This window comes from Corvus brachyrhynchos, unplaced genomic scaffold (assembly GCF_000691975.1).
Source record: "Corvus brachyrhynchos isolate BGI_N302 unplaced genomic scaffold, ASM69197v1 scaffold258, whole genome shotgun sequence".
NCBI classification, from domain to species: Eukaryota; Metazoa; Chordata; class Aves; order Passeriformes; family Corvidae; genus Corvus; species Corvus brachyrhynchos.
The window spans coordinates 5,404,818-5,418,584 of record NW_008240122.1 but is presented as its reverse complement, the minus strand read 5'-3'; the positions used below and the strand labels follow the sequence as shown (position 1 = coordinate 5,418,584).

Here is a 13,767-nt window from a genome sequence, read left to right as displayed (position 1 = left end):
GATATGAGCCAGCTTGTGCTCTTGATGCAGGTAGAGGAAAAAAAGCAGCTTTTCTAGAGGCAAAGTACACATGTCTGATTTGTCACTGCTTCAGCTAACAATTCTCACATTTATTTATTCCAGGGCCATCTTCATTTGACCAAATGGAAAATGTGACATTGCCTTATGGATACGTGAAACAGCCAAACCTGTGAGTAGTCCTAGCTCCGCAGAATCTTGTACTCTGTCCTGTCTCTATCATCGTGGCCTACGTATCCGTCCGTTCAGCCACCAGCACCTGTTTACTGCTGCTTTTCAGTGGACCCACATCAGCCAAAACATGCTACAGAAGCTCTTTAAATTTGGGGTTTCTTTCCATCCAAACCTCCAGTATCCACCCATGCAGAAAAGTGAGAGCCCAGATGTCTCCTGTAACACAGAAAATGTCAGAAACATGTTGAGATGTCTCTCAACACACATTAACTGCGTTTCCCTTCCCCATACTGAAAAATGCAAGCATTTCACTTTTGTAAAGAAGGTCCTGAAAACACAGTCCCTCTCCAAGACCTCCCCTCCCTGTGGAGGGTGTGGGCAGACACCCCTTTTGCAAAAAATGGAAAAAGTTACTGTGTCTCCTGACTTTCCACAGGAGCAGCTCTCCACCTGCTCATGTCTGAATTTATAAAGGAAGCTTCCCCTTGCTCCATTTGGGTTGAGGCAGCAGGATTGTTTCCATGAGATGCTCAGCTGGAAGATGAGCCCCAGGCTATGGCTGGAGTGAATGGCATGTCATGGGGCAAGGCCAGAGGCAGGTGAGTCTCCTTGGATCAGCACTTGGATCCAGGGGTAAACAGCTTGTCCCTACTAGATCCCTTCAAGGGGAGTTTCCCCCCACGCTGCCTTGTACATATAAGATGATTTGGGACCAAACCCCACCTTGCCACCTTCCTCCTGGCTGCCCATCCTTCCTTTAAATGCCTTGCCTGGTTGCAAAGGAGGTGCAGCTGTCAGCATTGGACTGTGACTAATGTTCATTTTCTTGCACAATGGAATGCTCGGCTCTTTATTACCTAACTTCAGCCTTTCTGCCATCTTCTCTTTTTCCCATTTATTTCATATATCCATTGCAAATGATTAACTCTTAGAAGTAGGAATTGCTAGTCTGGTTTCCTCAGGAAACAGGGTGGTCATGTTCTGTACATCTTCAGATAACTGTTGAACACACCAGTTGATTTAATTTGGCTGCTGGAGATGGGCTCAAAGCTAATTGAATTTCTGCAAGTTTTGTGCAAGTAGGCAGCCAGCTGGAGCAGAGAGGAACCCTGAAGTCACATGCCAGAAAGAAAAGTAGCAGATAAAATGTATCTTAGTAGATACCAAAAAATTCATAAGGGAGGTACAGTAGTTAGGCATCAAAAAAAGTGCCTCAGTTTGTACCTCTGAATAACCATGAGAGACAAACCCGTAAGAAACCTGGACTCTTCTAGTGTTTATTAAGTTACTTCTAGGTTGTTTGCACTGCGATTAGGACAATAGTTTTAGATCCCTGAGAGGGATTTTTAACGTGTTACTATAGACCATGAAAAAAATAACTGTAATAATACTGATAAAGGCAGACAAAAGAAATCTAATCACCAAAGGTTCATCTGGCAACTGCAGGGCACAAAATCTCACCCCACAGTTCTGGGAGTTTTTTTGCCAGCAGCAGATTCTCAGCCCTCACCCACTCTATTCCCTTTCCATGGACAACCTTAAAATTAGCCAGATGATGTAAAGATGTGTAATCCCACAAGAAATGAGCTGGTTTGGAAACGGCAAGTGCTGGATCTGAACCTGGCTCCAGGTTTCCAGCTCCTGACTGCTTACACAGCAAAGGTGGTAAGTACAGTACTGAAATCAGAGTGATGTTTTGCATGGTGACATATGCCTGCCCAGAAGTGGACAAAAGGGAGGATTTAACCACAGATTGTCTATTTCTTTTCTGTAAAAAGGCATTTTTCCATTGTAAGGTGATTCCATAAAAAGTAAAAACAGATAAAAATGAAAAGGCTTGTGCAGCAGTTCAGCTGACAGGTTTCATGCAGTAGTGCCGTGTTACAGAGATAAACATCAGTGCTTAGCTTACAGATTGTCTCAACACCTGGAAGGCTGTTACAGAGACAGGTTTAATAATTAATTGCTGTTTCTCTGAGACAATGTATCCTGGATCTCTTAAGGGGCACGCTGCACACCAGGTAACAGGAGGAGTAGGCAAAAGAGACAAAAGCATTAGAAAAGATAAAAAGACTGAGATCAAATGACATTATTCCTCATGTCGGTAGAAATGGGGCTATACTCAGCTGATCCTGCATGGAGGTTGCCTAGAGGTGTTTTGATATACTTGAGGTCAAAATACTTGAATTCCAAAGTTGCTTTTAAGTAAATGACTCTCATACAGCTGGTGGCAGGAAAGAAGATGCAAGCAGATCAATTCCTTGATACTACTGTGTTGGGTTTATGTCATGTCTCCATGCACAGCTGGAGATATTGAAGAGTTATTTTATAATCAGAAAAATATGATATCTGGAGATGATGTTGAAAGGTCCCTACAGGATATGTTTTCTGTATGTACTATATATTTTGTCATCTGTGTTTAGCAGGACATTTTTCTGCGAGAGCTATAAACCTAACAAAATTGATGCTACAGTGAAGGGAAAAATAGGAAAAAACATCAATCTGCTGGGCTCCTTAACAACCCAAACCACAAACCTGGGCTGTATTCTGGCAGCAGAGGAGCACTAACACCAATTCTATCTGTGCCTCAGTTACTCCCCATGTCAGCTGCCATCACTTACTACTTGCTGGGGCCCTGTGTGTTATGACAGGGGCACTGAGAACAAAAGTAATGGCAGCTGATGGCGCAGAGCTGCACGTTCTGGGAGCAGTGCTGTTCTGCAAACTCCAGTACAGAGTGTAATCTCATCATACAAGCTTATTTGTCCAAATGTGTATGTTTACTGATGTGAACATTCTCATCTTAATGAAATTGATGAAATGAGGGAAATTATGAACCCATTTAAGATATCTACAAGGACAGGACTAACTGCTGATGCCTGCTGTGCTGAGTTTAGGCTGCCAGTGATCAGTGTGTCTTTTGTCATTGAGCAAATCCTGTTGACATCCTGGGCAAGATGCAAATCCTCTCTTTCCCCAGGTTTTTATTGCTGAGGAGGATCTTGATTTCAGTGAGTCAGATAGTGTTCTTTTGTTAACGTGTCAGCTCAGATGGCTTTGAAAAATATGTTTCCTTATGAATTGAAGCTGGCTCTCAAGCTTCTTTGTTAAGCACAGTACACAAATTGAAATACTAATCATGGATCTGTGTAGTTAAACTACTCGTGCAGATGGATCTGATGCTGTTGGTTGCATTTTCCCATTGCTGCTGCAAAAGGAAGGAACTCCTGAGCTGGAACAGGGGTTTAATAGAGGAAATTATTTGGGATTGCAATGGCCTCTCTAAGAGACGGTTGCTGAGGAAAAGCTCTGTTGGCAAGCTTCCTCTTGGTTTGTGTCCAGATCCTCAAAGTATAAGTCAACCTAAGCCAACTGAAGAGTACTTTTATACTACCTGAGCTTCTTACCCTGTGCTTTATAATAATTTCTGGTAGCTTTCATCTGTTAATGTGCAAAGAAAAACCATCCTAGGCTGAAGCACAGGATTTATCAAGCAAGTTTGTAAATCTCCATAAGACTTTTGGACTAATTAATTTTGCCTGGCGTAGGGATTTTAAAATATGTAATGGCAAGTTGTATGTGAAGAAGCAGCAAAAGCAAGATTGAAGTGTTTGTGGAGATGAGGGAGTCACTCTCTTGCTTTTGAAAAGCAGCAAATAGGTCGTGTGACTTCACAATGTTTTAAGCAAGTTCTGGAACATGCAATTGTGAAAATTTGTAAAAATATAACCCCTTTCAATTTTGGTTCTCTCTCAATGAAAGAGATTTTTTTTCTATCTCTCCCTTAGCTAAAAGGGCTGGCACTCTTACTATCCACCACTGCTCCAGCACTAGTGATAACATTCAGCGTTTACTGAGTACTTTACATATTTCCTCTGTTGGAAAAAATATTAGCTCATTAAATCTTCCAGTATTTCTGTAATAAGATCAGTCATTAGAATTGTCTTTACTTTATGGGCAGGAATAAGGGAGAATGGAGAGTTTAAGTGACCTAACCATAGCAAATTAGCAGCAAAATTTGGATAGTTCTACTGATTTCTGTATATCCTCTAATGACTCATGAAAATTATATTCCTTACTCATTCAGCTGAATAGCTGAATAACCTTAAGCTTTCTCTTAAAAATAAACAGGACTAGTGTGGACTTGGGTCTAATAGGTAATGGGATTTCAAGTTCCTGGCACAGATTTTTTTTTCTTCAAAACTCTTAGACACTAACTGTGAGGCACTGGAAAAATGTTCAGGCTGTTGAGTTTTCATGTTTTACTTTGCTAACTCCTGAATGGAGTAGCAAATCCATTCAAGGACGAGTTACGGGTCTTTGCACATCAGTGCTTGTAAAGCACACCGTTCCTGATGGAGCAAGGGGGGAAGCTCAGTGGTGTGGCCACTTTCCCATGGAGTCACACTGTGTGTGTGCTATGCCGAGTGGTGCTAACAGTATGGGAAGGGCAGTATGGACTCCCTTGGTCCTGTAAAACCTACCCCTCTACACTGAGCCTCATGGATGGGAGGGCTTGGGACAAACCAGCTTTGTGTTCATTCACTGCCCTCACCATTCCAGAGGTGGTATGCCCATACCAGATCGTGGCTTCGTGTCATACGTTTCCTTGGGAGGCAGCTTTTGATAGGTGCCAGACTCAAAGCAAAGGCTGGATTGGATTTTCTGTGTTGTCACTCATCTGACTCAGCCACTGGCATGTGTCTCCCTTATCTAAATCACAGTTGCCCCGGGTGGGCTCTTCCTTGCATCCTGAAACCACTGCTAACTACATTAAACCAAAAAATGCTTCAAACTGTGGGAGCACTTCCAAATCAGTCCAACCTTTTCCAACTCCCCACCTTGATGTTTCTGTGAAACATGAACTTTTAAAGTTTGATTGCCACTCCAGGGCCATCTGTATTTCACATTGAGGCCTGTGCAGTGATTCACTTTTTACCTGGTTGGTACTGATAAGAAAGGACCCTCTTTAGAATTTGATTTCCTCTGTGGAGTTTTCTAGGAACTGGAGGTTGAGTGATTAATTTTATTGGTACAGTAAATTCTAAAGGAAAGACTATGTCATTCTTCAACAGTACTTCTTTCTGAGATGACAGCACAATAAATTGCAGGTGTACAGCAAATTCCTAAATGCAATCAGTTGACTCATTGTGCTGGGTGGATGGAATAAGAGCAGTGGTGAAGGGTTGGGTCACTGAAGTCATGTGGAAGCTTTACCACTGCCTTAAGTCAGCACTGAGTTATCTACTTTTGACGAACAGTCAAAATTAAAGCTCACACTGAAAACAGTTTCTTTTGTCAAAGGCAGCTACTCTGTGTGTTTTTGACAAAGAATTCTTCCAATCTACCATATTTTAAAAAGTTTGCCTTGCAGGATCAAGCCATTAATCTCTTAAGATTTTAATCTTTTTAAGTGATAGGACGAGGGAGAATGGCTTTAAACTGAAAGAGGGCAGATTTAGATTAGATTTTAGGAAGAAATTCTTTACAGTGAGGGTGGGCAGGCACTGGAACAGGCTTCCCAGAGATGGATGCCCAATCCTTGGAGTGTTCAAGGCCAGGCTGGATGAGGCTCTGAGCAACTTGGTCTAGTGGAAGGTGTCCTCCTGCCCATGGCAGGGGGGCTGGAACTCAATGATCTTTAAGGTCCCTCCCAAAGCAAATCATTCTGTGATTCAGACTAGAATAATCGTCAGTGTCTGAGGCTTCAAAGAAAAGAAAGGAAAAAGGTTTTAAAAAGACTGGAATCAGTAAACACATAATGTCCCACTGCATTTATCCCCTGTCATACATTGATTCATGGATATTAAGTCCAGCAGGGACTGTTACGATCATCTAAGCTGAACGTCTGCTTACATTGTATAATTTAACCTTTTTTCCTGCATCGGACTGAACAACCTGTGCTGCACAAGTATTTTTAGAAACACCATTAATCCTGATTTAATAATTTCACATCATCAAGAATTCTGCAAAAAAGCCCCAGCTTTGGAAAGCCATTCATGGGATTTTCCTAAATGTAACCTGGAGATAATGAGTGTGCCCAAGGTGATGCTAGAAGTTGTTAGCTAAGGCCAGGGAACAGAACCAGATGAGCACACTCCCAGCCCATGCCATCAGTATAAAAAATCCTTCCACTCCAGTGGCCATAGGGTGTTCTCAATCAAATTGAAATACACAATTTGTCTTTCTTATACCATTGGGTGTTAGTTTCATTAAATGCTCCTGTATGTGAGGCTTCACTGTGGAGTCTCTTACTGTTCTGGACTGTGTTCTAAGGTGAAAAGATGCTTTTTAGAGAACTGACAGCCAATGTAAGACTAGGGTTCAGAAAAGCTTGACTGGTTTTGTTGCCCTTTAAATGGCTGAACAATTAAGTAGCTGTGCTGCAGTCTTCTTTAACATCAGGCATTTTGGATGTGAGGAGGCAGGGGACACAGCTGCTGGCTTCTAGGCTTGATCCCCTAGTTTGTACTATTTATACTTTTGAATGAATTAACCATCATAAGGCGTGTTGAATGCAGGGCAGGTACTGATCAAAAAACAGAAATATATTGGTACTCTTTGTCTTACTCAAGCAGATTTCCACTGTTTCTTATGCCAATGCATCATAATTTAGCTCATTGGCTCTGCTTTCTAAACAAATGTAAACAAGCAGACACACTCCTCTTTGTCCTTTTAAGGGGATATAATGTGTGTTCTTAAGAATTTGGGCCACAGGTTTTGAATAGAAAATCTGCCTAGTGGCCTAGATATTCCTAAAGCTGCTAGCAAATATAAAGAGAGAGATGAATGACAGATGTTCAGATGCAGTTAGGAGGAATTGTTACGGGCATGAGAGTTGTTTGTGGCTGAGTGTGCTTCCCTGCTCACTCAACCCACTTGCAGTGTGCTCTCTGTAGGGTTTCATGGGGACTGAATGCGTTTACTCCGAAGTCCAAGTAACAAGTGTTACAGGGTGAAGGTCTTTGATACCAAAGCTAATAAGAAAAGGAAGGGGGAAGGAAAGAAAGACAGGTGTATCAAAGTCTCCATGTATTTATTATAGTCCTAGCTTGAGAACCCTGAGCAGCAGCTTTCCCTAGCCCCTGCAGGTGAGATCTCCTTGACAAAGCTACAGAAGCGGCCATCATGTTATGGTTGTGTGCGCTTAGTTTCTCTCACACGGAGGCAGTTTTGGTGTCTAAAGGCAGGTATAGTATTTTAGTAATTTAACAAAACCAAAAAAACCAAACCAACCAACCAAAAAAACCCTACAACCAAAAGCAAGCAAACAAACAAAAACCCAGCCAACCAAAAAAACCCCCCAAAACCCCAAACAACTTAACTCATGATTTTACTAATTTAATTATTGGTCAAAAGTCTTTGTCCAAAGCACCAGCTGAGACACTCATTTTAAACCTCAAATCTTTTTCCCACTTACAGGTTTGAGACTAGACTAGCCTACCATCTTTTGTATATGGGCAAGGTTCTTTAATTAATTTTTTAACCTCACTGTTTGCAACATTGAAATACATATTATTTCTTTATGCCAGCTTTATCTTCTAGTAGTGATACCGTTATAGTATTTTCACAGTCTTTGAGTGTTTGCTGCAGAGAAACCTATTCTGAACCATTTTTTTTCTCCTTCTAGGCTTCTTTATGGTTACTTACTAGGTAAATCAGAAGAGAAAAAACCTTTCCCATACTTAACAGGCTTTGATGAGCCATAAATTTAGACTCACCTCAAGCTTTCAGTGTACTGGGAGTGAGGACTCATATGGACAAGGGACTTTGAGCCACAAATTTCCTTTTCCTGGATTAATAGTGATAGTAACACAGAGATTGCTATTCAAAAAACAAACATTCTTAAAAGTAAGCCATCATAGGGAATGCATGTATGTCTATAAAATAACACTAAATCAGTCACATCAGGCTGTATACTTTTTTTTTCAGAGACTGCCTCCAGACAGTACAAAGAAATCACTGCATTTATCTGATTAAAATTCTCTCCAGGAGCAAGTAATTTATTGTATTGTAAATCTGGCCACCTACCAGCAGTGAAAGCCCGGGCTTAGAGGAGCCCAGATTTCCAAAGGACTCAAAAGCTGAGCTGGCATGCTAGTTCTGACTAGGGTAAGTGTTTGCCTTCCTTGGAATTAGACCATAGGATCAAATTTTATCATTGTTTCATCTGATGAAGCAATATATAGCACAAAGATTGTGAAGCAAGTATGTTTAGTAATTCAACAAGCTGCAAATGTATTGTAGGATTTGATCCAAAGCCTGCTGTAGTCCATGGAGAGGAATGGTTTCTCAAACACAGCTTGAATGAGAGAGAGGGAGTAGTAAAAATAGTGGAGAACTTCAGTAAAAGAAGAGCAAAGCAAAAAAGCAGAATAAAGTCATGTGCTAATCAGCACTATGTCACAGCTCTCTCTCTTTAATCCCAAGGTACAGTGGATACTATTTATATTATTTTTCATGTATTTTCTGTGGCAAGGCCACAGATAGGACCTTGCCTGTTTCTGGAAGAGAAGGCCTCTGCACTAAGAGCTTGGGCAGCTGCCTGTAAGGTTCTCCTGTCCACATCAAACCTTGAAAGAAAGACCTACCTACTACTTTCCCCTACCTCAGACTACCCTTGATAGGCAAATGGTGATGCCTTTGCCTCTCCTCAAGCCTGCCCCTATCAGTCTCCTCCCAGGATTTTAGGCTCTTCATTTGTCTGCTGTTGTGCCATAAAACCTCTCTTTTGTCCTCTTCTCATTGAGGATTCAGTCATGGCTCAGAAACAGAGACAGCCAACCTCTTTCTGTAGGAGTTCAGAACTAATCTTAACATAATCTGTTGGCACCAAAAAAATAACTTTCTTGAATGAGACTGAATAAAAATTAATGGGAATGCTTATCTGATAAAGTACCTTTTTTGTTTATGGAATTATTCTTCAAGTCTTTGCAAGTTCTCAATTTGCCCTTCTTTCAAGCTGAAATTCAACCCAGGTCAAATAACTTTAACCTCCATTACAATCACCAAACTTTTACGTCACTGGACTTTTTTTCCTTGGAGCCAAAGTTGGTTCTGTGTTTCAGTGAATTTTATTTGCAGCTCCAGTCAAAAGCACCAAATCTTCTTCAAGCACACAAAACATATATTTGGTCCACTGAGAAGCCAGAGTCACTAATGGTTATGGAATTGCTCATTGACAAGACGGGTGTTTGCAAGAGAAAATGCTGTTGGGAAAAGCAACATGTTACTTGAGTAAATCCCTCTTCAGGAGTCTGGGCTGCTAAGCCCCTGCAGAAGTAGGGTACTCAGCAACAGAAAAGCTTTTGGGATGCTATGTGTGATCTGCCCCTTTGACATCTGAGTCAGCAGATCAATAGGTCCCTGTGCCTCTCCTCCAGAGTAACGTTTCTTTGCTGAAAAAAGAACCAAGCAAATGCTGAGAAACTGCATAGCTCTGTGGCTGGGATGAGATGCTTTGGGGTTTTATTTTTTGTCTTGTGTGTTGAAGGTTCTAGGCAGGTGAGAAGGTATGTGGCACCCCATAAACATGAAATGGCAGAGATGGAAAAGAGACATTAGAGGATCTCATTTAGGAATACCAAAGGGTAAACATGGTGCTGTTTTACCAGGCTGGCCTGTGCTGCTCAGGTTGACAACAGTGCAGGCCGTGAGCCAGCCGTGAGACATGGCCCCCATGTCAGGTCTGTCTCCACCTCATGTTCTCCATGGGGAGATGCAAATCTTCCTCTTGCCCAGGCTCTCTCCCCAGCTTGTCTGGGTGCCCTACAGCACTGAAAACACACCCACAGCTCCGTGGGTGTGCGTGCCTCAGAGGCGTGCTACAAATGGGGAGTTTGGCCAGCGGCCTCATTCACGTGGGTTTGGTGTCCCCTCCTCTTGCCCACACTGGAGCAGAGCTGAGCCACTGGGGCATTACGGCTCACATCCAGAAAGCCAGGGCAGGGAAACATGGGGTTTGTATTCATGTTTGGAGGAGTTTGGGGTTTTTTCATCTGTTTGTTAAAACATTCAGTAAACATTCATAAAGCTCATATTCTCAAAATTATTTATCATTACTTTTTTTTAATTATAGTAACCCCTGTTGCTTTGTCATATGGGAAGTAAACAACTGCTTTGACTAACTAAATACTCAAATCAGGTTGGAGATGGTCTTAGTTCATCTCATTAATCACACCAGCTATTTATTGCTGTTCGTGTGATGTGAAGGAGCAGAAATGGCTGTTCTTAAGCATGAGACTGCACCTGTGCTGCTTCCTTCAAGACAGTTAAAAAAGGTGTTCTGCCCATGTATTGAAATATGTAATGACAGGTGTACTTTTTATTAGGTTGGAGTTTAGAGTTCTTAGATTTTAATACCACTAATACCTGGTGTATCATTTGTTGGGGACACATATCATCCACCAGAAGCAGAATGGGTTATGTGATTTATAGAGGCAAATTAAAAGTTTGCAGTAAAATGGGAATTCTGAGTGTACTGTAGTATGTCCTGTTCTTATCTATCAAATGTTGAAAAGGACAGAAATATCAGAATTTGAGACTGGATTAATGAATGCACACACAGAAAAAAAAGAAAAGGAAAAAACCCCACCCCACTTTGAAAGTACTTTCCCAGCAAAAATACCATAAGGCACTATAAAAATCTAAACCCATGTGTTTTACTCAAATGTGCTGTAAAATTAGTGAAATCTGGTATAGCAAGAGGGTGGAAAAAATCCAATGCATTGGATATTGATTGATTGCAAGTGATTTGAGAAACATATTTTGTACCTTTAAAAGATGGGAGAATTAATCTACAGTAGACATATATAAAAAGTGTATGTAATGCTCACAAAAAATCTGCTGGCTTCCATCAACGTATATAAACCCTGTTGGGCCAGCTCCTCAGCAGCACAGGCGATGGTAATCACTCTGAAATCAATGACCCAAATGGACAATTTGCACTGCCTACAGGTCTGCCTGTCCTCATTTTTCATACAATAAGTGCAGAAAGGGCAATGGTAAGACTACTTGCCATGCAGGGCAATTGCTTATCTACCCCAATCAGAAGGGATTATTCCCAGATCAGAGTCAGATGATTAATCTGTGCACATTGTTCAATCCAGGGTCTTTGTATTGTGGTCAGCAGCCCATGAAAAATCTGAGTGGGATGGAACACCACGTCTTCTCCTCTTGTCTGCCAGGTAGTAACAACTTTCTGTCACTACTCACCTGGTCCTGATTCACACAGTGGCCTGGAGCTAAAAGATACATAACCACTAATGAATCTTCTTTGGAATTGTGTAGTTCCCACTTCTACACTTGAATTACACATTTAAGGCTATTTCCCAAAGTTACACAGTATTCTTTGAAGATGAAAGTTTCTGCTTTTCACAGGCATAATTTTTTATGTCCTCTCTTGGAAAATTGCAGGTGGATTATGTAACTGTTTGGGTGTTTATTATTATCTGTACTGGGAAATCAATTGGTGCTGCAGAGGATAACAGTAAACACTTAGAGCAAAGAGGAGATGACACTCTCCTGTGGTGATACAGATGACAATGATAGATGATAAATAGATGGTCAGAGAAAACCCTACTGTTAGCCTGGCAGGATTGACCTTAAACAGCTATGTAGGCTCGTATGTGTTTGCTTTCAGCTAGCCACCAAAGCAAAAGTAATGGGTGCAATTCACATGGAGGCTGTGTGCCAGCAACAAAATTGCATTTGCTTTTGTTTGTGTTTAGAAAAAATGCTCTTGGGTCTGTTTGCTTGAGTAGTGAAGCAAGAATTTCATTATTTCAGTGTGAGGCTCTGGCCTGAAGTGGAATATCAGCCAGTAGTCCTTCACTGTTTTTGCAGGCAAAAAACAATGAAAAGTATATCCAAGTGTTTGACTTTCTCATGGTCCTCTGAAAACCTCAGTCACTGTGTCTATTTAGTATCCCATGACTGAAAGCATGTGCCAGTGCTCTACTGCACTCCTGGTTCCTGGTTCAGCCTTTCAGTTCGTCCTTTCCGTAGCTTTAAGTGCTGGTGGCAGGGATCTCTCCAAGGATTATCATCACATAAAGTCCTACAGAGGTCACAGTGACACAACAGACTCTCTTTGCCAGACGCAGTACGAATGCATCATGAGCCACAATACCTGCCTGGGATGAGGAACAAACCCTCTCTGTGGCAAGCAGGAAAGCCCCAGTGCTTTCTGTAAGAAAGATACAATGCCTGGTTTAATTCCAGCTTGGCTATTTACGTTGTCCAGTCACATTTGCCAGTGGAATCACCAGGATATAGCATTGTGCATTTCCTGCTTTGACTGTTGCTTAACAAACTGTTCCCTGGTCACACTGTTAGCTGGTACTTACAGCACGGTCACGGGCATTCTCGTGCCTGGGAAATAAGCAGGGCTGGTTGATCTGGTCCACATCACACTGCAGAATTAATTGCACCTCAGAGAAAAACTAGGTTTCTCTTTTACTTAGTGTAAGCCTAAATCTACGTCCTCTGAATGCAGTAACAAACTGTGATTGATTCCAGGGCAAATCTGGCTCCAGTCCTTCATTAGCAGATGGACTTTGGGTATCAGTGAGTGAAACTTGCACTGCACGTGTAAGATAGTATTGATTTTCAATGGGGCCTAATAAATAAGTTTCTGTGACTTCTTCAGGACTAGCCTTGCCAATTATAAAAACTTGTCATTGTTTTCCGAAGGGCAGCATTAGCATTGTTGGGGAAAGCTAGCAGCATTCATGTGAAAGAAAAGTAATTAAAATGTGGTAGACTATTAGAAATGCAAGACCAAATTACTGTCCACTGGGGAAATGAATCTGAGTGTGCCTAATGACATCCTTTAGAAAGTGATATTCAGCTAAGAAGATTTATTGTCATTTGTATTGATAATCTGCTATATTAATGCTTGAAAATAGTTTCACTTAGGCGATGAAAAAATTTTAGGGGGTCTGCATTTAAAGAGTCAGAGGAGTATCAAAGTGACAGACATTTCTTTCCCATTGGGATCTCAGATATGCTTAGAGTTGATGGTATCAAAAAAATGGAAAATAAACATGAAAGCCTAAAAGGAAGAACGCTTAACACACCTAATTGAGATGACAACCAAAGTAATGGATGTCAGAATAAATATGTTATAATGCTAGTGAAAAATAAACTGGAATAAAGCAGATTTCACTCCGGCCCTATTAAAATTTAATATAGTTTAAAGCAAGCCAAACAGTCCCTGTCCAACCACAGCTATGAAAAAGTCAAATTAGATTATACCACTCTGCATATATGGTTAGCTCATATAGTGCTGAGTGGGATTTAACTTAATCTCTGATGACTGTTCATTTGTGGTCAGCACGTTCTAACAACTTTACCTTGATTTTCCATAACTGTATTTAAAGCATAGTAACATCTGGCTGGGTAGACAAGGCTCCAGTTTGTGCTTGAAGGTTTTGTGTTTTGTAGGGTGGTTTTTATAACATAACTGCTTCAACAAAAGCCCTTACACAGACACAAATACACCAGAAAAAAAAAAAAGGAAAAAAATGTAAAAAAAAAAAAAAAAAAAAGGGGGGGTTTTTTTTTTTGGGTTAT

At 41.1% G+C, this 13,767-nt stretch overlaps 1 protein-coding gene and 1 long non-coding RNA gene across 2 annotated transcripts in view; one reads left to right on the top strand and one right to left on the bottom strand.

Annotated features, from left to right (window-relative positions):
• Window positions 1–89: 89 nt before the first annotated feature.
• The window catches only part of LOC108449226, an 18,002-nt gene continuing 4,324 nt past the window's right edge, over window positions 90–13,767 (bottom strand). The window contains exon 3 of the long non-coding RNA XR_001865351.1: window positions 90–408. This is a non-coding gene — a long non-coding RNA (uncharacterized LOC108449226). The remainder of the gene's footprint in view (window positions 409–13,767) is intronic.
• Window positions 746–13,767, top strand: part of PPP1CB (protein phosphatase 1 catalytic subunit beta) — a 55,163-nt gene continuing 42,141 nt past the window's right edge. The window contains exon 1 of the mRNA XM_017744832.1: window positions 746–791. Coding sequence (XP_017600321.1) covers window positions 761–791 — 31 coding nt within the window. The 5' untranslated portion in view covers window positions 746–760. The remainder of the gene's footprint in view (window positions 792–13,767) is intronic.